A 23841-nucleotide genomic window follows, 5' to 3' on the forward strand; every position below is an offset into this window, starting at 1 on the left:
GCATCCGTTAAGTATATTCGTAACATTTTGGCCACCGTTAACAATTAAACGACCATTAAGGTTGTTTTTTACAACACTGATTTAAACTAATATTATATTACATTTATATTCAAACTAATATTATATTATATTTAATATAATATTTTATTTAATACTAATCTAATATGATTTTATATTTATTTGATACTAATATATTATTTTAATTAATATTATATTACATTTAATATTAAATTTAATATTATATTATATTAATCTAACATTTTATTTTATATTAATCTAATTTGATATTTATTCAATAATAATCTATTATTTAAATTAATATTATATTCTATTTAATAATTAATCAAATATTTTATTTAATACTAATTTAATATTTAAACTAGAGTGAGTTTATGGTACTATGCATATTACGATTTGTTACCGTGCTACGGCTCTATATTCGAATTTTCAAATCCTAACGGTCAATCCGAACCGTTCATCTTGTTCTCCCTATTAATATGTGTTTGGAGACCAAATTTTACATTTTTTGAAATTTTTTTACTATTTTTTTAGATTTATTGAAAATCACTGTTTTTGGATGGTCCAGAATTTTCAGATCAAGCGATTTTCTAAATATATAAAAAAATAGTAAAAAATTTTCAAAAAACGTAAAATTTGGTCTCCAAACACATATTAATATGGAGAACAAGATGAACGGTTCGGATTGACCGTTAGGATTTGAAAACTCAAATATAGAGCCGTAGCACGGTAACAACCCGTGATATGCATAGTACCATAGACTCACTCTTTAAACTAACTCTAATTGAGAGGAATGAAAACTATTTTTTTTTATTAATATCACTAATCCAACGAGTTCTATTCTTGCTAACCCGTCATTTATATGTGTTAGTAGAATAGAGCTATTCTTGAACTAATTCAATTTTTTAATTTGTGTTTGAATCACCCAAAGTTAAGAATAGTGGAGCTAACTCAAAATTAACTATATTTTTGCTCCATCCAAACGCAACCTTTTATGTCTACAACCCAACTACCCGTAACATATTAGCGGCATGGTAAGTTTGTCTGTCAAATATAAACAAAAAAAAAAATCTATTAGCTGCAATTCCTTTCAAAACAAATGTAATTATTACTGTTCAACTACATTCGAGATATTTTCTAGGATTACAGAAAAAAAATTCACCAAAAAACCAGCCATTAAGGAATACAAAACATTGTCTCGGATTCAAAATTTGAATCGGAAATAACGCTGTAGATCCAAGCCAACAATTTTTTGTTTGTTTAATTCGCAGGATTTTCTGTATCCATCTTTCAAGGTGCACGTGGCATAGAAGGGGACAAATATATCTACATAATATAAATAATGTAAACATTACTCGTTTCAAAATCTGTGGCAGTAAAAGAGGGATCCGTATCCGAGTGCGTATCCTCTGAGATATCTCAAATTTTGCATGACCGACGTGTTCGGTGCCTATGTGGGGGTGACGTTGGGGCCAGTATTATTTGAGCTTTGAGATTCGCGTAGAACGTATTGTAACGGTTCAGATTTTCCAAAAATCACACAAAATATGAGATATCTCAGAGGATGCGAATTCTCCGTATCCTCCCAGGTATCTGACTCAACACAATTGAAACGGACTGCTCAGATTTATTCTCAGTCGGTTCGAGATTCGGGATGACAGGGGAGCAGGATTATTTGTGATTTGAGATACGTGCCTGATAGACCTAAATTATATACATATTCGATCTAATTTTTATCACGAAATAACATCAAATATCTTGTATTTTGAATATAAAAAAAAATAGAATACACCTAGAACTAAGTTACTGCGTTTGTTTGATTTTAATTTCCAGAAAAATGAAGAAAAATATCCAGTGCGGATTCACAGTTTGCGATATAGCCGCACTAAGTAGTTAGATGGATTTCTAGACGAGCGCCAATTTTAAAAAGATATAATAAGCTATGCATCAAAATTCGTGCGGATGCACATATTTCGATGCAGCCGAAATCCGATCGCACCAACAAAGTCCGAGGAGCTAGTGTGGGTGGCCTGGCCGCACTGTAGCAGCATGCAGAACTGGAGCCTGAACTTAAAATAGCCATAACTTTTGACTCGTAACTCCGTTTTGGGCATAAGACCACTTTTCGGAAAGGTAATGAGAAGATCTACAACTTGGAAAGCCTAATGTGAATGCACTCTAGTCGGAGACAGCCTAAAAATTCGTTTTCGATACGTTTTTCTATTTTGGAACTGCTGGCCACGTTTCAATGCCTAAAATTAGACATGCCAATCTAGAAAACATGCAAAAATAGCACTCACTAACCCCACATTCTAGCCTCTAAATTGGGCATAGTCTTTGACTATAAGGGGGGGGGGGGGGGGGTTCTTCTCCATTCAAGGCATCTCTTCGCAAAGATCAATCTCATTTCTCAAAATCTTTTCTCGACCAATACTTAGCGTAAAATTATGCAATCAAGGAACAATTCAAGGAGGAGGAAGAAGAAAATTTCAAGAATAAGGGTTCTTCATCTAGAGAATGGTGTAATCTCACTAGTGAAGAATTTGGAATTAGTGTTGGCTGTTTATGGGTATTAGTGTCGGATATTGGGCGACACTAATCAGACTGATACTAATACTCTGTAAATAGCCGACATTAAAAGTAAGGCATTAGTGTCAGCCATTTAATAAATAGCCGACACTAATACTTACTTTTAATGTCAGATATTTAATAAATAGCCTACACTAAATTTTTTTTAAAAAAAATAATTTTCAAAAATTCACTATAAATCATAAAAAATTTGTGTTCTGGGATGCTCATTGGAGTGTTGTCTATAAGCATGTGCAATGACTTGGCTTAGTTCAACTTGGAAGCATAATTTCTATCTCAAAAAAGTTTGCAACTTACAAATAAGCCTCACTTTATCCCAACTTACAAATTTTACACTAAGTCACTTTACCCCAATCTAAAATTCAATCCACAAAAGCAATCGAGCAATTAACTAGTTCAATCCTCATTTATAGGGACCTAGTAATTCAATTTACAATAATTATTAATATCACTCATAATTTACCTCTTTTGAATATCCTGACAGTTGTGAATCCCGAATAGATCAGTATAAGTCAACCGGTACTGTGCAAAGAGAAAAATTGAAGAAAAAATGGTCACGACTGTAAATTATAATGTGTAGGGATGAAAATGGATTGTATATTATTTGATTCGTATCTGAAAAATAAAAATGGACATGGGTATGGCCATCAAAACGGCAGCCTCCGCCAAGATCTTCTCTCGAATTGCCATATGTCTCTTCGCATTGTCCATTGTCCAATTAAAGTGGGTTGCTGGAGTCTCCGAGAGAAGATAGGAGAGAAATCCAGAGCGACATCGGATAGACTGAAAAAATTTCAAGAGAGGGACAGACTCGAGTGGCTGAAAACGGGACCGAGTAGTCAATGAAATGCTGTAGCAGATATATAGTACAGTATAGATACGAAGGTATGGAAAACCGGAGAGAAGGATGAGTTTAAAATAAAAGAAAGTTAATTCAATTCTAAATAGAATTTTAGGCGAAAGTACCATCATGCAGTAAGCATAAAAATATTGTTGCGGTGCTTTTAGAAGAAATGATGTCTAAAATTTCTCCTTCCACTACCAGTGACTTTGGACACAGCTGTATAAGTGAGTGAGACAATATCAGGTTAATTATTTTGTGGCATTCTATCTTACTTAACTATAATCTTTTACATTGTCCCTGAAATCACTAATACCAGTATACAATGGCAAACCTTTGCCTAACTAAATAATGATACAATTTTACTCGTCATTAACTAAATCCTAAATCAAGTGGCAAAAGAATGATAAGAGAAAGTACCTGAGTGCACGCTGACAGAAGCTCCAAAGATGACTGATAATCGCAATTTCTTCTCAAACGACATTGAATAGGGTAATCCCTAAATCGGCTAAGAAAACATGCAAAAAGAAACAAAAATTTTGAGTTACCTCTAAAATCAATTCACTGAAGCAAGAAATTGAAGTGATTTTGCTCAATATAAAGTAAACCCTAAATCGGGTGAAAAAGTAGAGAGAAAAACGAAGAACTGAGCGATCTCTTGCGAGAGAGAGAGAGCTAGAGAGGGAGCCAGTTCACTCGCTCCAGCCAGCCGCGAGGTGAGAAAGAACTGAGCGAGAGAGCCAGAGAGGGATGAGCGGTGGGAGAGAGGCGCAGTTTTGAAAAATCCTAAAGATGCTCGCGAGAGAGAGAGATGCGCGGAAAAGAGAGATGCGCAGGTTTTGATGAGAGGTGGGACTGAAAATGAAAATGGTGCGTGGGTTTATGCGCGAAAATTTTCAGTTTTAGTGTCGGTCTTTCATAAACAGCCGTCACTAAAGTATTAATGTCGGCCTTTTAGAAATAGCCAACACTAATATTTGACAATTAGTGTCGGTTGATTATAAAAAGCTGACACTAAGTATTAGTGTCGGCTATTTCTAAAAGGCCGACACTAATTGTCAAATATTAGTGTTGGTTGTTTATAAATAGCCGACACTAATACTATTAGTGTTGGCATTTTATAAACAACCGACACTAGTATATATTATTAGTGTTAGCTATTTATATTGATAGACACTAATTATATTAGTGTCGACTTTTTAAGACGTCCGATACTAATGAGGCGACACTAATTATACATTCTCCACTAGTGTCTATTTCTCTACTTAATTTCTCTTTGTTTTATGCCAATCTTTGTAATTAATTCTTTGTTGAATACTTGCATCTCCGTGAGAGGCTAGTTTTATCTCTAGGAGTTTAGGTCAATGCATGAACTTGTTTAATTTTATCTTATTCGGTTATTTATTTTTATTATGATTGTTTTATGAGATTTGATTGTTAATTTCTGTGATTTATCATTTGTGTTAACTACATAGTTGGTATTTGAAATTGATGTACTCCTGCCTTGGATTCGAAAGAACCATAGTAGTTAGGACGAGAGGAGAGTACCAAATTATGAATGCAAATACCCTAGGTTTGGATTATGATCTAACCAATTTGTAATCTATGCCGGAACTATAGAAATTAGGGTTAGGGACTTGGTGAAAGACGTAACTGTGAAATCAAACCCTAATTAGGACACCTATATTGATTAAGTATTGATATGTATTTTGTGTGAACGTGATTGTTAAATATCTCTTTAGGATGGTGACAGAACCTAAAATTCGAGGAATATTAACCCAATCCACCAAAATACTTGTATCAATAATTAGTCAATATATGCTAACAAGAGCTTATGGTCTAGGTAGCTAGGGTGGAGGACGTAACTGTGAAGTCCGAATTACTTAGGCACGTTATTAATTCACGAAAGTAACCCTTAATGACATATTAGGTTAGAAACCTCATCAAATCAAACATGAATTTAAACAAACCGAGTAGATAAAATTAACAAGGAATTATAGACCGAATGCCCCTAGATCTTCCAAATTCTTAAAAGCAATCAAGATTCTATTTTACTTTCTTTTTTTACTTTTATTGTTTTAAATCTTATCTTCTCAGATATTGAACCCAACCTTAGGATTGTTATAACAAATCCCTCCCCTAATCAACCTTTTCTTTCACAACTTTGAAACGAATCAATAGAGTTAAAAACTAGTATTTTCCGATTTCCCTGTGGATCGATACCCAAAGTACTACAAGGATAGGTTGTGCGCTTGCATCCGACCATTATTTAAGTATTTAGGTTCATAAATTTAAAAGTCTAAATAGTATAAAAATAAGAATAAAATTCTATACTTAAAATACTCATCATTGCCAATTCATTTTCAGACCGTCCGTTTCAATTCTACTCAGTCAGATAACTTTAAGGAGATACAAATTCGGAAAAGAGACCGGTCACATAAATTTCTCTTGCATGGATTGATTCGGTTCTCCAGAGATATGATACACGTGGAGATAGCATGTCAATGGTTTTGTAGCTTGCACCTAATATAAGGAGATACAGAAAATCCGACTAATAAAAAAAAATATATATATTAGTTTGAATTGGAAATATTGTTCCTGCTCCAAATATTTAGATCGTAGTCTGATCTTTTTATATTTACTAAAAATAAAATATTTTTTTATTTTCGTACATCTAAATTTAATAACTTTTATAAATAAAGAAATTACACTCCCAAAAGTTAGTGTTAATATAACTTGTTTCTTAACAAACAAATATTAACTTTAATAATTAGCAATATTTTTATGCGAAGACATTTTGTAGCACTTTGTGCCTCGTGAGGAGTCATTAATTCTTCCGACTTGCTCACAAAATTGTAATATTTTATATTTTAGTATTCCTCCGGTATCTCACTAGTAATTAATTATGTTCTACGAAATGATCGCACCAATAACAATTTGGTTTAGATTTATCTTTGTAAAATATATTTGTTGTCCTTGTAACGTATTCATGTTATAGTTTATCCTTTTTGCGAGAACTGTGGAAATGATAATTTATAAAACATGTTTTGATTTTTATTTACGAGTAGGTATCACTTGAATTGTGTGACGCAAATTTCGATGTGAAGACGTACCATCTACAAATTGCATGAAGATGTGTCACATAATTAATGTTGTACATTGCAATTCATACTTCACAATAAATTTATCATGCTAAAAATCGTGCTTTCCGAATTATGTTTTAAGATACATAACACATTGCCTGTATAATAAAGGAGAATAGATAAGAAAGGAAAAATAACTATCCATTTGACTAAGGTTACTAATATTTTATTTGAGAGGGACCTTTATGAACCATAGATATATTTAGAGTAAAATTTGAACTAATGCCTGTTAATTATAATTAATGACCCACATCCAATTCTTAATTTAAATTGCACCTTTTTTAATTTATTAACTCATTTTCTTCTCATTCTCTAAATTTCTAAGCATAGATAATTATCAATTATTTTAAATTAAATATTGCAGTTATTCGAAGTTATGAAAGAGATATTTAACTTGTTTTTATCAGAGCATATTTTATCATACTAGAAATTGAACTTTGTTTATTATACAGCTAGATAATGAGAAAATAAGATGAAAAATTAAAGTATGGAACCGAACAAAAGGCAATATTTGAAAAAGAAATGACGCTACAGATAAGGCAAAAATAAAAAATTCCGTTGCCGGGACTCGAACCCGGGTCTCTCGGGTGAGAGCCGAGTATCCTAACCAGCTAGACTACAACGGATGCTTGTTAATATTTGGTTAATAATAGTACTTTACTATATATATATGATTTCTCTCGAATAATCTTTTATACAGTAGTCCCATATAGTTTTCATTATTTCATTTAAAAGTTCATCAAATCAGATCATGCTGATTTTTTTTTCCCATTTACTTGCGTATAATTTTCAAAATAATTTTTATTAATCGTGTGGAAACTGAATATGATTTCTGTGTCAATTTCAACCAACAAACAGGCAAGCAATACTTGTGTGTCAATCTGAATCACCAAATCTTTTCTCTCTTACTTTTTTTTTGTGATTGTCAAAATAATTTATTATCAATGTAGTACCTTCAATGAAATATATTCCTTCCTATTTTATATTTTATAATGAACAAAGAGTTAGTTCTTCATATCATATTAATCAATTATTAAAGTTTATAACTATATGCCATCTATTATAAGCGAGAGCTGGTTTTATGCATAATGGTCTCCAATCCAATTGAATGAATTCCTTTAATTGGAGAACTATGGGCAAATTCAGACCGTTTATTTCAGTCTTCAGAGCAAACAATTCAAATTAATACCGACTGTATATGTGCATTTTTATATAACCATTATATTTATATGAAATTAAACATGATTTAAATCATTCGATCTAATCCATTTCGAACTCTCTAGTTATATTTGTACAATTGGAGAGAAATTGAATCGGTATCATGCTGTTGTGTGTAAGGGGAGAAGGAACACAAATGAGTTTAATTTGATTGTGTTCTAAACAAGTGCAAATTTATTGGAAGGTTGAGTATATTTTTGATTCAGAGTTAAATATTTATAAAAAAACTTTCAGTTGAGTTTTAAAAATTGAATATATAAAACAACTTATAAATTAACTCATAAAATATTCATTTCTTTGACCGCTTGATCGTGTAGCAAATAAACTCGAAACTTTTAAAATTTTACATGTACATGCATCACTCATGAAATAGATGAATTTCAACGGTTTAGATTTGGCGTTTGAAGTCGATCCGATGAACTTTTAAAGTTGTGCTCACCAAACTCTCTTGATGAGCACATCACACCCTAGCTTTACTCTAATCAGAATGCATCTTTAGGTACAGTGACTATGTAAGCCCTTTATTTTATTTTTCTTTCTTCCTATATTGTTTTCTGCGTTGAATACTTGAGCTGAGCCGTTGTGCTAATTTGGTTACTTTTTCATTGTGAATTGATCAACTTATTAAGCCATTTTTCCTTGGTGTTGTAATTGAAATTTTTGTTAAATTTTTTTATCAGAAAATTAAATAAATAAAAAAAAAATTAGTGAATCAGTTTTATGTATAGTATTACTTGATTCATGAGGGATTGTCACGACTCCGTCGCCGGGCCTGGAGTCGCGACAAGAGAGGCATCTCACATCCATCCGTCGTCCCGTCAACCTACGTCGCAATAAAAAGAAATAACATAAATAATACGGAATCATCTACAAAGCTCAATAACCGGTTATTTAACGACGCACTTCTCTATAATTGACTTAATTAAACAACAATTCAAACATACTGGATTAATCCACACAAATTCAAATCAAATTATGAATATATATTTAACTGGTCATAGCACCTGGGTTTGGGTTATCAATAAAACAAGTTTGTGTTGCCTTAACGTATAATCTGATTATCAGATTCAATTCTTAGATTGTGTCTCGGGTTAAAATTAGTTGAATTGTTGATCGGTTAAAATCAGGGTTCTAAATAGCTAGCTATAGCTACGCAATAGCCGCGCTATAGCTTTTTGAGATCTCGAAAGCTATAATACTATTAACCGCTTTTCTTTTATAATAATTCTAAATAGCTAGCTATGATTGCACGATAGCTGCACTATAGCTTTTTTAAATATTAAAAACTATAGCGCTATAATCGTTATTTAGAACCCAGATTAAAATCTATCAAGACTTGCTCTAGCTTCTTTAAATTTGATAATTCTTGATATTTCTTGCTATTAATCCTTTTTAGCATTAGATCTATAGAAATAGGATATGACACTTTTACCGTTAAAGAAAAGTAACAAGATATACTAAAAAACCAAATAGAACTTATATTGTTCGGTGTAGGTACCAAAACACCCTTTAATCTTGTAAAATCCTTAATAATTTATTTCTTTGAATTTTCTTACAAAAATTACTCAGCATGTTTTGAAACTAACATGCTATAAGTTATAATATCATATAGATCTAATGATTATATGTTTTTGTGATGATACTTGTTGGATAACAAAAGTTAAATTGTATGATTGGTAAGAGCTGAGATTATTTTTCGGAGTTGTGATCTCTTATCCATGTTTTATGCCTTATTTTAAAAAAATAATATAAACAATGTGATAATGTAAATAATATTATATTTTTCTAAATTTTGTATAATTTTGAGAGAAACAGGTTGGAATTAATAGCTTGATAAATTTTGATTTAGAAGTTAAATAAAAAAAGTCAATTATTGCCTTATAAGTGATTTTCTCTAATATCTAATATGAAAAAAAGCTTCAATGTTATGCTTCATTTCTTAAATTTTATAACATTATATTATTTTCTATCTAATAAAAAAAATATGTAGAAATAAATATTTTTAGCATAACAATAGAAATAACTCATTTTCATAAGCATGTAAATGAGGCATGCCAAAAGCAACGGAAAGCATCTTGAAAGTAAGAAATATTAAAATACAGAACATTGATACGTGTCCAATGATCATACGAAAAGTAACGGAAAAAATCTATAGAAATAAGAAATTTGTGAATTTAAGGATAATATTGAAATAAATAAAAAATAGAGCAAACAACGTGCCTTCGCATGACGAGCTTGTGAAATAATATAATAGCGAGCTAACTTAAGAGTCGGAACAACTATTTTTTTAATCAAACATAGAATAACGATCTACTTTTTGTTATTCCAAAGCTAATTCAAACTTAATTTCTGATATTCTGGAGCCATCCAAACACACCCTTTTCAGAAACATAGACACGAATAGACAAAAATTGAACACTGCAATGCACAAAGATGAATTCTATGATAGACAAAAGTCCACAAATGTCATATATAAATCTAGACTTAATTTTTAATATCAAGTCCCAATGTGTCTCAGACTCTCAGCTCCTAGTATTATTATGGTATATTTATAAGACTAAATTCAATTAAATTATAAATTGATATATGTTTGTTAATGAATAATACTTCAAAATGTTAAGATACTCTTGACGATTCTTTCAAAAAAAAAAAAAAAAAAAAATTCTTTCAAATGCCTTTCAATTTTCAACATACTCCAACTTTAATTTTTGTATAATATTCCTACATCCAGATTTTGCAAGAAGGGTTGCTCTGGTTGAAGTCCTGTTTAAAAGATTGATAGATGTTTTAATTTATTTATTTTCTTTGTATGATTGCTTGATGCTGATGCATGGTTGGTGTAAGATGTACTAAACATGTAAGTTTTTTAATAAATATCATTAGCAGACACTTGCCAAGGCTTTCAAGAAGATATGAGATGGGCTATGGTGCATTGCAATGCATGGAGGGGTTTGTGCATTGGATCATAAATCTAAAATTCAAAATCCAAATGACCGATCCAAACCGTTCATCTTGTTCTCCATATTAATATGTGCTTGGAGACCAAATTTTACATTTTTATGAATTTTTTTACTATTTATTAAGTATTTTACAAAATTATTGATTCAACGGTGGCTTAACAAAACAGTAAAATCAGCAGCCACCGTTGGATCAACAATTTTGTAAAATACTTAATAAATAGTAAAAAAATTCAAAAAAAATGTAAAATTTGGTCTCCAAGCACATATTAATATGGAGAACAAGATGAACGGTTTGGATCGGCCATTTGAATTTTGAATTTTAGATTTATGATCCAATGCACAAACCCCTCCATGCATTGCAATGCACCACAGCCCATCTCTCTCTCTCTCTCTCTATATATATATATATATATATATTGCTCTTCTGATTATATCCCATCGTTAATATTTTAAATGTTTTTTTTTAATTTATTGTCAATAAATCTAAATTTTTTGCATTCAATTTAAAAATATCTAGGAAATTAATAAAATAGTGACATCACACATCAAACGGTAAGTAAATCAAAGCAAACATATGGATAAATTGTATTTTTCATAAACAAACAAATTGTGCGTCAGCGATAAATTTAAGTTTGGCCATAAACGAAGAAAATGAAGGAAAATGAAGAAATTGAAGATAATATTATCTGACAAAATCTACCATAGTGAGGCTGAAATTGATAAGAAATAAATATTTAGCAAAATATATTTAGTGCTAACATTGAAATTCTTCATCAATATAATGGGCCAATTATAGTTTAAAAAAAAATGACATGAAAATACAAATGAAACATAGACACAGAACCGAATGAGGTAATTTATAGAAAGTTTATATTTAAAAAAAAAAGCTACATTAGTAAATTTGTGATTACAAGTTATATAGTTAGATGTTTGGCCACTTTCTTATTTTTAAAAAAAAAAAAGTAAAAAAAAATACTAAATATCGAGATCCAAAAGATATAAATAAAATACTGGCAAAAAGAAAAGCAGCATTGTGTATGTTTCGAGCTTTGATTTCAAAAATTGAAACCAGAGTTTTGATACCAGTGACAAACATAAAAAATTCCAACAAATACTCTCAACCAATGGATTTCATCGCGTCCCACCTCGATAACGGTCATATTCTAGTGTACAACCTTGTTATACCACGTTATTTTACGAAATACTTACTAATCTCAAAGTCCCGACACTTTTATGATCGCATAAGTGACACGTCATTCTTATGTAAAATATTCGTAATATATCAAGTGCATTAGAGATATTCACTCAAAATCTCACTCAAAATCCCTCGGCACGTGACGAGTGAAAAGGGTATGAACCTGGTCTATTCCACATGTTAGAAATTATTCCGTTATTTGCGGACCCACTTTCTGTTTATAGTTACGACCATTTGGTTCAAACTTTAAATCATAGATCGGGTTTACGGAATTAATTTTCCTTTCCCTCTCTTTCAAAATTTATGAAAGCGCCTCCATCTCTTCTCTGCTCATTTCCATATCTGCTCCTCTCTGTGCTTAGCAGAAAACTACAACACAGTGATATTTATACTCTACTTCGGTTTTCTAGCATCCGATCTAACTTCTCTGTTTGCTCCGTTTGATCTGCTCGGAGATCGGTGCACAGTGTCGATCGGTCATCTCAGCCGTCCGATCAGGTGCGTTATGTGACCAAATCAGCATTTACGCCACTTTCTATTTTAAACTTCCTTTTTAAGAGTAAAAATGGAAGCGTTTTGTTAGGAAAAGAACGCTTTTGTGTTATTTTTATTACGCCCCCAAAATTGCACTAAAAAGGGGGCAAATCGTTTTCCATTTTTTATCCAATCGATAATGGCTTCAAACCGAATCAAACGAAATTCTGTTCCCCCAGTAAAGGTCAAAAATACTTTCCTCCTATTCAGTGTCTTCTCTTCAATTTAGTTTTTTTTTGTAAACTATTTTGAAATTTCAATTATGCAGGTAGGGTTAAGGTCACCGGGGAGGGGTTCAAGGCCTAGCACAGCTGACTCATCAATGGAGACATCCACTAGAAGGTCGTTGATACCGATGTCGCCATCTCACACCCCTCGATCTTACGACAAGATCCCCAGAGATAATCGATCTGTTGATGGAAATGGCAATGGCAATGGTAATGGAAAGCATGACAAGGAAAAAGGGGTTAATATTCAAGTGGTGTTGCGGTGCAGGTAAGGTGTTTGGAAAAATTCCTCAGTCACTGAAATAATTCTGGATGGAATTTATGATTACATTTTCAATTTTTGCTCGAGTTGCCAGGCCCATAAGTGAAGAAGAGAAGAGATTGACAACTCCTTCAGTTGTCTCTTGCAATGAATCGAGGAGAGAGGTTTCTGTTACTCATAAGAATGTTATTAACAAGCATGTTGATCGAACTTTCACATTTGATAAGGTAAAAGTTGCCTAACATTCACATTTGGTAATTATTAATTGGCATTCTTAATTTATCTTCTGTTTTCATTCAAGCTTTGTACAGAATGTAATTAAGTTATATCTGATCTTGGGGTCTATTTTGATAATTTGACGAACAAGACTGAATTATTCTAATAGGTTAATTTGACAAAGTCACAAATTTCTATCAGTGTGTAACAAGAAAATTTTGTAGACCTACCTGAGAAAGTGCTTTTATAATTGAGTGCTTTATTACAGATGTTGTCTATGTTTTCCTTTTTCCTAATAATTTTAATAGCTAACTTTTAAATATCATCTTACATTGGCTAAATTTATTCTGATTTTTATGTTTTTTTTCATGTAGGTTTTTGGGCCGAAATCTAAACAAGAGGACGTATTTGAGCATGCTGTAGTACCACTGGTGAATGAAGTGCTAGAAGGATATAATTGTACCATTTTTGCATATGGCCAAACTGGCACCGGCAAAACCTACACGATGGAAGGTGGAGGCACAAAGATGCAGGTTCTTAGTTTCAAATACTTCCAAGTTTATATAGTTGATTGACTATTCTTTACTTTATAATTTTGACAGTCTTTGAAAATCAAAATTTTAAAATTTTAAATTTGAAATCCACATATAATGCCAATAAAACGTGATGAGATTTGGTGTATGTTTCCACCATACATCAAGTAGCTTGAAGTTTCAATGGTCCGAAATTAACTGTCTTAGATGCAAGGTTAAACATAACTTTTATAAATTTACTTTTCAATTATCAATTTTATCTCAAGTTTTTTGAAAATCCATGAAATAACCATTGTCAAGTCATCAACAGTCCACTTTTCTGTGTTTTGCTTGTTAGCAACTTCAACTGAAATAGCAATTTATTTTGCTTTTGAAAAATTTGAAATATCACAAATATCACATATTGCATGGTTCCTTTCATGAATTCCTTAATTCTAGATGCTCAAAACTGCACTCATGGCTCCTGTTTTGAATGGGGGAGCTCATATCTATTTTTGTTCGCTATACTTTTTTCATATATAATTATTCTATAAGCACTTTCACACTTGGAATTGTAGAATGGTGAGCTACCAAGTGATGCTGGTGTAATATCGAGAGCAGTAAGACGAATATTTGAAATACTCGAAAATCAGGGAACTGAATACAACATGAAAGTTTCATTTCTCGAGTTATACAATGAAGAAATCACCGACCTTCTGGCGCCCGAAGAAATCAAATTCACTGATGAAAAGACAAAAAAACCCATAGCTTTAATGGAGGACGGAAAAGGCGGTGTTCTCGTTAGAGGGTTAGAAGAGGAAATTGTGGGTTCTGCAGGGGAGATTTACAAAATTTTGGAGAAGGGGTCTTCTAAGAGAAAAACAGCTGAGACTCTGTTGAACAAACAGAGTAGTCGATCTCATTCAATCTTTTCGATTACTATTCACATTAAAGAGTGTACGCCCGAAGGAGAAGAATTGATTAAATGTGGCAAATTAAACTTAGTCGACCTTGCTGGCTCTGAAAATGTCTCTAGGTCTGGTGCAAAGGAGGTAATATCTACTCACTTCTCTGTTATTATTATTATTTTTTTTGATGGTTAGTGACATGATGAATGCCTACTATAACGATTGTATTAATAATAAAAATAAATATTTACAACACTTCAATAAAAACTTTTTTTCAGAAAAAATTCAATTATATTTCAGACTGAGAAGAAGAATTAGATCCAACTTTGCACACAAAATTGACTTTTCAAGCTTATGATAAATTGTATAATATTATCCCGAGCTTTAAATTCATCAAATAATTTGGGTTAATTTAATGTGGATTTAAGAATAGATTATTTTTGGTGTACTAGGGAAGAGCAAGAGAAGCTGGAGAGATTAACAAGAGCCTCTTGACACTTGGTCGAGTAATTAACACTTTAGTCGAACACTCTGGTCACATTCCTTACAGGTATATTTTATAGTATACTGATTTCAACTTAGCACTACAATTAATTTAATATGTATTGAAATTCTTTTCCCCCTTGTGTTAATTTCAGAGATAGCAAATTGACAAGATTATTAAGGGATTCTCTGGGAGGTAAAACAAAAACATGCATTATAGCGACTATATCTCCTGCCATACATTGTTTAGATGAGACAATTAGCACATTAGATTATGCACATCGTGCCAAGAATATCAGAAACAGACCAGAGGTGCTTTTTACTTTCTTTGTTTATAACATAATTTTTGAAATGGAGGCCATGGTAATTATAATTTTCCTTAATCTTTTATTTGTTATAGGTGAACCAAAAGATGATGAAAACTGCACTAATCAAGGATTTATACACAGATATTGATCGTCTTAAGCAAGGTATGCCACCATCTACTATCTTATTTTAGGAATTATACTCATAAAAACAAGATATTACACAATGTTGTATTAGAAATGCAAACATATATGCAAAAATATATTGAGTGTAGAACAAAGGAAAGAAAAAAAAATGAAATGCCACAAGGAAATATATTGAGTGCAAACCTATATATAAACATCATATCATCTCTTTCCATCAAACAGAATTATATGCTGCAAGAGAGAAAAATGGTGTATATATCCCAAAAGAGCAATACATGCAAGATGAGGCTGAAAAGAAGGTAACATCTCTCTCTCTCTCTCTCTCTCTCACACATTACAAGCATTCGTGTTTGTATATTTACAGCTTGGAATATTTATTTACAGGCCATGTTAGAGAACTTGGAAAGGATGGAGATGGATATTGAATCCAAGGATAAGGTAATTTTTTGAAATCTGATTTGTCTTTTAGTTCTTCAAATCACATAATATTCACCTCTTTATATTTTGCAGCAATTGCTCGAGATTAAAGAACTTTACGATAATGAGAAAATGTTGAGCGAAGATTTAACAGACAAGCTCCACCAGTCCCAGGTTGAAAACAAGGTAACATTACAAGCTCCACCAGTCCCAGATTTAACTCTCTCTCTCTCTCGCATCATTACACGCCATGCATGTTTGTATATTTACAACTCGGAATATTTATTTACAGGCCATGTTAGAGAAATTGGGAAGAATGGAGATGGATATTGAATCCAAGGCTAAGGTAATTTTTTGAAATCTGATTTGTCTTTTATTTTTTTTCAAGTTACTATATTCACCTCTTTATATTTTGCAGCAATTGCTTGAGATAAAAGAACTTTACGATAATGAGAAAATGTTGAGTGAAGATTTAACTGACAAGCTCCACAAGTCCCAGGTTACAAACAAATTCCTCCAAATCTTGTTTTGTTATAAAGAGTAAGCTTAAATAATATTTACACCATTTTGTTTTAATTTTTTTCTTTATAGAATACATTAGAACAAACAGAGAATGCATTGGCTGACATGGAACAAAGATTCACGCAAGCGACATCTACAATCAAAGAGAAGGAATTCTTGATTTCGCATCTTCTTAAATCAGGTATGATTAACAGCCCATTCTTCCCGAATTAGCATCCCCTCAGATATCTTAAATTTTGACTTGATCTGTGGAAAATCTGACTATTCAAATTTTTTCTGCACGTACCTCAAAGCACAATAATACTGCCTGGCTTTAGATAAACTGAAATTTGAGATATCTCAGAGGATATGGACTCGTTCTTACTTTTGGTTTCTTTTTGTGAAAATTGGTAATTCAATGCCTTTCTAAAAATCTCTCTTTATTCTATAATAAAACAGAGAAAGATCTTTTTGATCAAGCATCAAAGCTCAGGTTACAACTTGAGGATGCACTATCAGATGTTTCTGGACTGTTCTCTAAGATAGGTTTGTTCATTAAATGAATTTATAGCTTGATGATATATATCTTTTAAATTGAAGTTTACATGTTTGCCCTTCTGCTTACAGATAATTGGTTTTCAGGGAATATCTAAAATACATAAATTTTGAGGCACATATGCCAATTATAGAGGGACATATGTCAATTGTAGACATTTACAAGGCCCTTTAGATTGCATATAAACTAATAGTCAACGGCTTGGATTCGTCGTTTGAAGCCGATTCGATAGGTGACTTGAGTTCACCAAGGGACTTGGTGAACTTAAGAACACCCTAGTTCTACTCCTAATAGTCTCGTATATTTAATTAATGTTGTTATCTTTGAACAATGTCTTTCTTCAAGTTTATCAGAGCATATGTGCAAAAGTATTATTTCTTATTAAATTCTGATATTGTTGTATTTTCAGAGAGGAAAAATAAGCTGGAGGATTCAAACAAAACCCTAGTTCAAAATTTCCAATCTCAGTTAACACAGGAACTTGGCGTCTTGCAAAATACAGTATCAGCCTCTGTTGCACTACAAGAAACTCAATTGAAAGAACTATGTGAGGAACTGGGATCCTTTTTCTCTACAAAAGCTCAGGTATAATCTAATGGAACGGCTTTGCTTACAATGTTATTCAAATTTATAACTTGTCATATATATCTTGTAAATTGAAGTTTACATGTTTGCCCTTTGCTTACAGTTTATTGGTTTTCAGGGAATATCTGAAATACATAAAATATTATAGTTTTTTTTATAATTTTTTAGGATAGTTACAAAATCACTGTTTTTCAGAAGATTCTAGACCATAACAAAACAGTGATATTCTACCTATCTAAGAAGTTAGTAAAAAAACTCTAATTTTTTTTTTTTTTAATATGGAGATCATGTTGAGTGGTTCGGATTGACTGTTTGAACTTTGAAAACATAGATAAGGATATGAGGCTTGATTAGGGCACAAAAACAATGGGGCATTTTAACCCTGTGTTTCTTCTAGGGATGGATCTACACACAAATTCATCTAATTACATAAAAACCTGTGACTTAAATGATCCTTGTGTTAAGAACAAAATTAGTATATATATGAAACATAAATGAGTTTATCTGTGCTTAATATATCCTAGATTGCTGAGCAACTGAAAGACCGAGTAAAGAAAATGAAAGAGATGAATTGTTCCAGCACAAGAGAGCTCGATGATTTGGTTGGTGAAATTGACACCAAATCTCAACTGACGTTTGAAAATTTAAATTCACAAGTCAAATCTCATACTTCCACTCTGGAAAATGTAAGTGCCATTTTACTCTAAAATTATAAATTAAATGGCTACTTTGTTTTTTGTATAATCTATAATTTGTTTCAACTTTTTTGCAGTGCTTCAATGGAATTTTGGTTGAAGCGGATGAGTTGCTCAGTGCATTACACGATGACCTCTCTAAGCAAGAAGAAGCATTAAATTCATTTATTGAACAACAACACCAGGTTAGCATCTTGCATTAATTGTTTAAAAGTTTGAATCCATATAATTTAACTTTACGAATCAAAATCTAAATGGAGTGTCGTGTCTCTTGTATTGGTTATTTGTCAGTATGGTACACTTAGTTTTACATTTTCTGAAATAATATTGTACTGTTTTCTGGCAGAGAACACTAAGCACGATTGAGGCAACAAGGTCAATTTCAAAAGTCACAGAGGATTTCTTTGACACACTAGATACACAGACATCTAAGTTTTGCACTATTCTAGAAGATTCCCAAGCCGTGAACAATGAACAATTCTCCCAGTTCCAGAAAAAATTTGAGGTATACATTATCTCAATTTAACTCTAGGTTATCTTTATATATTACAAATGCATATGAATCCTTGCAACTCTTTTTACAATGATGTGCAATGTTTGATTGGTATTGTTGACCAAAGGGGCGGGAATGTATGTATAGGTCAATAATGAACGTTTTGATGCTACTTTTTATCTTTTTTAATGTTTAATGTTTAATTTTTTTAGGACTGTGCTGCTGAGGAAGAAAAATATCTTCTAGAAAAGGTGGCTGAACTGATGGCAGATTCAAATTCGAGAAAGAAAAAAATGGTATGAAATATGTCGTTAATACTGGTTCCAATAAATTATTAATAAGAGATTAAATTTTAATATGGTGCATCTAATACAAAATCTTTACTATCAGGTTGAAGAGGCTATAGGAAATCTGAGAGAAACTGCCACGAAAAAAACAATAAATTTACAAACTGAAATGGAGAAGACCAGGAATGCATCAAGTTCGATTAGGGAAAAATGGGGAGTATATGTGCAAACTTCTGAAAATTCATACAGCAGCAATACTTCTGCTCTAGGAGATGGAAAATGTTGCTTAGAAGAAGTAATTCAACAATGGTGAGTGTAAACAAAAAAATACATTGGTTCGTTACATTTCCTTCTTTACGCTTGAACACTGAGAATATTTGATGGGTAACTGCAAAATTTTGAATATCAAGTAAACACATTGAAAAAGAGAAGCTGTTGCATAGCAGATACTATTTACCATTTTGTGCTATTTGATCTTTTCAGTTTCATATGAAAAATTATTCTTATAATAGTAGCAAACTCTGAAATACCCTATAAAATCCCTAGAAATTGAACAAAACATAGATTTGCCATAAACCAGTTTTGTATTTGGACCGCATGAGACTATATCTTTTGTCTATGTGTAGCATGCAAAAAGTGAAGTTGAGCTCAGAAACATGGAGAAATGCTCAATCTTCCCTTTCAAGTATAGCACAGAATCATATTGCATCAAGCAACACTATTATCAGGTAATAGATCTTAACTGACAAAATATTTAACTAATTGTCAACACAGTATGTAATAATTTGAGTGAGGCTATGGTACTGTGCATAGCGTGGACTGGTCCGTACCATGGATAAATTGTCTTCCAGTCCAAACAGTTGAATACCGTTCAACATATAAAAACATATTTGCTGACTTAATTTTTCATTTTTTTGAATTTGTTTACTACTTTTTTAGATAGGTAGAAAATCACTACTTTTAAATGGTTTAGATCAAGTGATTTTCTATCCATCTAAAAAATTAGTAAAAAACTATAATAAATGTAAAAGCTGATCTCTAAAGTACATTTTCATATGGAGATCATATTGAATGTTTTGGATCGATTGTTTGGATTTTAAAATGTAGATATTGATCATAGCCTCACTCATACTTATTCATAAATTTGAAAGCATAAATTCATGTTTTCTTGAAATATGTAAAAGGGATAGAGCTGAAGCCAATCAGATATTACGTGCGAAGGTTTCAACTCTGAGCAAAGCTACTATTGAAGATAGTACTCTTGCAAATAAGGACCTTGGTTTATCTATTGATGGTAATTTCTATTTATCTATAAGTTGGCTAACTTTCCACAAATTAAGTTTTTTAGTTTGGCAAATTGCACTCAAACAATTTATTGCTTCTGGAAATTATGCCCAACAAGGATAATTAAAGAAAAAAGATGACTTGTTAACTGTAACTTTTTTTATGAGTGCAAACCAAACTTTGTTACTAGATCTGTTCTGTTAAATTGGAATATTGATTTTAGCCTGTTCTTGTTATTGGGTTATAGAAAGAAGAAAGTTTGGTATAATTAAGGAAAAAATATTGTGTTCCTATGCCATTACCATAGAAATAAGCTGCAAATTTGACTAATTTGGAGTTTGCACAAAAATGAGCACAACTGCCATTATATAACCACAAATCAGTAAATGCTGTAACTGAATCTTATGTTTTGTTCTTGGCATCTCTGAAGTATTATTCATTATTTCTCTTTTTAAATTCAGATTCTTTGAGAATAGACCAAGAATTGCACGAGAAAAGCAATGCCATGATTGCACCGTGCCATGAGAAATTAAGAGAGCTTGAGAGCATGCACCACAGCAAGGTTCTTGAGGTGTCAGATTGTGCCGAGAAATCTCTGAAAAATGATTATTTGGTAAGAAAATTAAATCTCGTTTGTTGGGTGTTGTTCCTCATTGGTCTCATAGGCCATTATTCTAATATGCCCGAATAAAACTGGGTCCGGCCTAATGTGGGCCCATATACCTCATATGCTCATATACCTCATATGCCCGAATAAAACCAAATTTCTACATGTAATACTAAACAGGTCTGGTGCACAAATTCAAGGCCATTATTCTAATACGCATATTAAATGGCGGCCTGCACTATGGAAAATATCTTTAAATACCAACTTTTACATTTTTTTTTAAGAATCTTTTTACTATTTTTTTTGAGATAGGGAGAAAATCACTTGATTTGAAAATTTTGGACCATTGATAAATAGTGATTTTCTTCCGAGTGAGCCTATGGTACTATGCATATCACGATTTGGTTCGTAATACGGTTCAATATTTTTATTTTCAAGATCTTAACGGTTGAACTGTTTGAATCAACCATTAAGATTTTGAAAACAGAATTATTGAAACGTATTACAGACTAACTGTGATATGCATAGGACTTGCTCTTTTATATTTTTTAGAATTTTAGAATTTTTATACTATTTTATTTTTTAAGATAGGTAGAAAATCATTGTTTTTGAATGGGTCAGAATTATCAGATCAAGTGATTTTCTAATCTCATATATTTTTTAACAATGGGTCAGAATTATCAGATCAAGTGATTTTCTAATCTCATACATTAAAAAATAGTAAAAAAATTCTTAAAAAATGTACTATTCTTAAAAAGTGTACTATTTGTACTGTTTTTGGATAACTGTTTGAATTTTTAATGGTTTGGATAACTGTATAATAGTACGGATTAATCTATAATATGCATATTACCAAAGCCTCTCTCTTATTTATAATCGAATAAAAAATGTACACTTTAGTTCATAACAGTTTCTTCTAATCTCAGACATGCAACACGGTTAGTCTGTAATACAGAATCAACTAGGATTTTAGACACTGATTTTGTGCCTAAAATTAATTCTCTTTAATGCCTTACGACACTGACTTTGTTGTGCATCTATATTCGTTAACTAAACATGAAAAAATATGTAGGTGGATGAACCGACTTGTTCTACACCAAGAAAAAGATCCATTAAAGTGCCAAGTCCGAAATCAATTGAAGAATTGAAATCTCCAGCATGCGATGAATTGATAAAGGCATTTTGGGAAGACAAGGTGCTGGTGAAACACTCCGGCAGTGACTTCAAGATTTCTGCTTGTGCAATTGAGTCCCCAAATTCCAGACAACCTTTCTCTGCAATCAACTAGGATTTTAGACAAATGGGTCAACTCATTTTGTTGATGATGGTTGCCTTTCTGAATAGTATAATTTCTGATGTTTTATAATTAATTTGTTCGAACTTCCAGATCAAAATATAAATTATTTATTTTTTACTTCCATATTTTTTTTCTTTTATCAAAATCCAGGAATTCTTTGTATTCTTAGTTGTTGCTGTATGTTTATGAGATCTTGAAATGTGTGATTATGAACAGAATTTAAACAAAAAAGAAATAAAGCGGCACTTGCACACTCAATTTTTTTTGATACCATGTATGAACCGAAATTTTAAATATAGCATAATCTTAAAAATAGTAAACCAAACTATCATTTTTGGTGGAAATTATAAAAATGACATTGCCGCATCTAGGCAAAGTGGCCACCTTTTTGGTGGCTGCATCTAGGAAAAGTGGCTTGTATTTTGAGCCGTTTTTATGGACTGTGGCCATGGCTGCTTCTAGGAGATGCGGCCTAAACCGACATTTCTATAAAATCTCATTTTCTGGAAAGAGAGTTCATTTCATAAGTCGTTTACATCGAGTCTCTTCTTCTCCTCAGTTGAGCTGTAACTTTTTTCTTTTCTTTTTTCAATTTTTTTTTCAGTATTTGTAATTAATTTAGTTAATTTGTAATTTTAGATTTCCTTATATACTCAGACTAAAATGGCTGTTATGGAATATGTTTACACTGGTAGTGAGGTTCTAACAGGCCCTAATGGGGTTTATTATAGTATCGGGCCTGTTTCTGGGATACCGGTAATGCCGGGTACTGATTTGTTGGTTCTGAAATCAATTATTTGTCAAAAACCTAGGATTGAATCAGGATTGATATGACCTTGATACTCAGGCCAAAATTACCATGCCGGTTTAGGACAAACCTGGTTCCAACTATTTCCTGTTCAGAATGATAGAGTTTGGCAGATACTGTACAACCAGACCATTAGTTTTTTTGGGGGTGAATACAAGGTAATTGAACTCTATGTAGAGATTTACCGAGTCCAGCGTCCCAACCCCCTTGCGAGATTAATCCGGAGTGCTACTTGGGGTAATACGTCAAGCTCCTCAACTCTAGTGTCCCCTTTCCAGATTGACATGCCTGAGAGTAGTAATTGTTAGTGTTGGTGTCCTAGACCCAGATCATATCTATGATATGTTTAGTTTATTAGTGAATGATTCTATCATTTTGTACCTTGAGTATTCATATTAGTGGATCATTTGAGTTGATGACTTAAATTGTAGAACTTCACAATGAATAAATTTGTTTACTCTTAAATGTTCCTTATCTTGGCAATCAGCAAAGGTACACTGGTTGACCATATAAGATAAGTGTGGTGATTAGATGATGGCCATGTTCTATAGGTTATACGATAAGGAGTTATCGATCTAATCACACATGTGCATACATGGAGATGTATGGCACTGGACAGACCCAAGAATGAAATATCATATGGATTGTGTTCTGTGTCATTGATATTTCATTGTGTCTAGAATTCTTTGGTTGAGATATTTATTTTTCTTACATAAGGGATGTGTATTGTTGGTACTGTCCAACGCTCTCTTT

At 32.1% G+C, this 23841-nt stretch overlaps 1 protein-coding gene, 1 long non-coding RNA gene and 1 other non-coding gene across 5 annotated transcripts; 1 reads left to right on the forward strand and 2 right to left on the reverse strand.

Annotated features, from left to right (window-relative positions):
- Positions 1-3322: 3322 nt before the first annotated feature.
- Positions 3323-4107, reverse strand: LOC144575126 (uncharacterized). The gene is made up of 3 exons (XR_013518364.1): positions 3869-4107; positions 3574-3667; positions 3323-3390 (listed from the first exon to the last, which is right to left on the reverse strand). It is a non-coding gene; the product is annotated as an uncharacterized LOC144575126 (long non-coding RNA).
- A 3037-nt stretch (positions 4108-7144) lies between these two features.
- Positions 7145-7217, reverse strand: TRNAE-CUC (transfer RNA glutamic acid (anticodon CUC)). The gene has a single exon. It is a non-coding gene; the product is annotated as a tRNA-Glu (tRNA).
- A 5077-nt stretch (positions 7218-12294) lies between these two features.
- LOC144574744 (kinesin-like protein KIN-5A) lies at positions 12295-22397 on the forward strand. Of its 3 annotated transcripts, none has more exons than XM_078324787.1 (25): positions 12295-12462; positions 12767-12993; positions 13082-13214; positions 13578-13736; positions 14294-14767; positions 15076-15173; positions 15262-15418; positions 15507-15576; positions 15781-15857; positions 15943-15996; positions 16069-16161; positions 16268-16321; positions 16394-16474; positions 16567-16678; positions 16936-17022; positions 17442-17617; positions 18142-18303; positions 18390-18497; positions 18659-18817; positions 19018-19101; positions 19196-19401; positions 19719-19820; positions 20277-20386; positions 20838-20989; positions 22056-22397. In XM_078324787.1, exons 2-25 carry the CDS (start codon positions 12821-12823, stop codon positions 22269-22271), a joined length of 3297 nt encoding a protein of 1098 aa, XP_078180913.1. In that variant the 5' UTR covers positions 12295-12462; positions 12767-12820; the 3' UTR covers positions 22272-22397. The 3 variants fall into 3 exon arrangements, with proteins under 3 accessions (XP_078180913.1, XP_078180912.1, XP_078180914.1); XM_078324786.1 differs by lacking the exon at positions 12295-12462 and adding an exon at positions 12557-12682; XM_078324788.1 differs by lacking the exons at positions 12295-12462; positions 16069-16161; positions 16268-16321 and adding an exon at positions 12557-12682.
- Positions 22398-23841: the final 1444 nt, after the last annotated feature.

Source organism: Carex rostrata, chromosome 23 (assembly GCF_964058835.1).
Source record: "Carex rostrata chromosome 23, lpCarRost1.2, whole genome shotgun sequence".
In the NCBI taxonomy this organism is placed as follows: domain Eukaryota; kingdom Viridiplantae; phylum Streptophyta; class Magnoliopsida; order Poales; family Cyperaceae; genus Carex; species Carex rostrata.

Excerpts from the sequence above, each read along its gene's own strand:
- LOC144574744 (XM_078324786.1), top strand. The coding sequence starts at position 12,638 with ATGGCTTCAAACCGAATCAAACGAAATTCTGTTCCCCCAGTAAAG. Across the intron at positions 18,818-19,017 it reads AGTTCCAGAAAAAATTTGAG|GACTGTGCTGCTGAGGAAGA; the intron begins GTATACATTATC and ends TAATTTTTTTAG. Across the intron at positions 20,990-22,055 it reads CTCTGAAAAATGATTATTTG|GTGGATGAACCGACTTGTTC; the intron begins GTAAGAAAATTA and ends AAAAATATGTAG.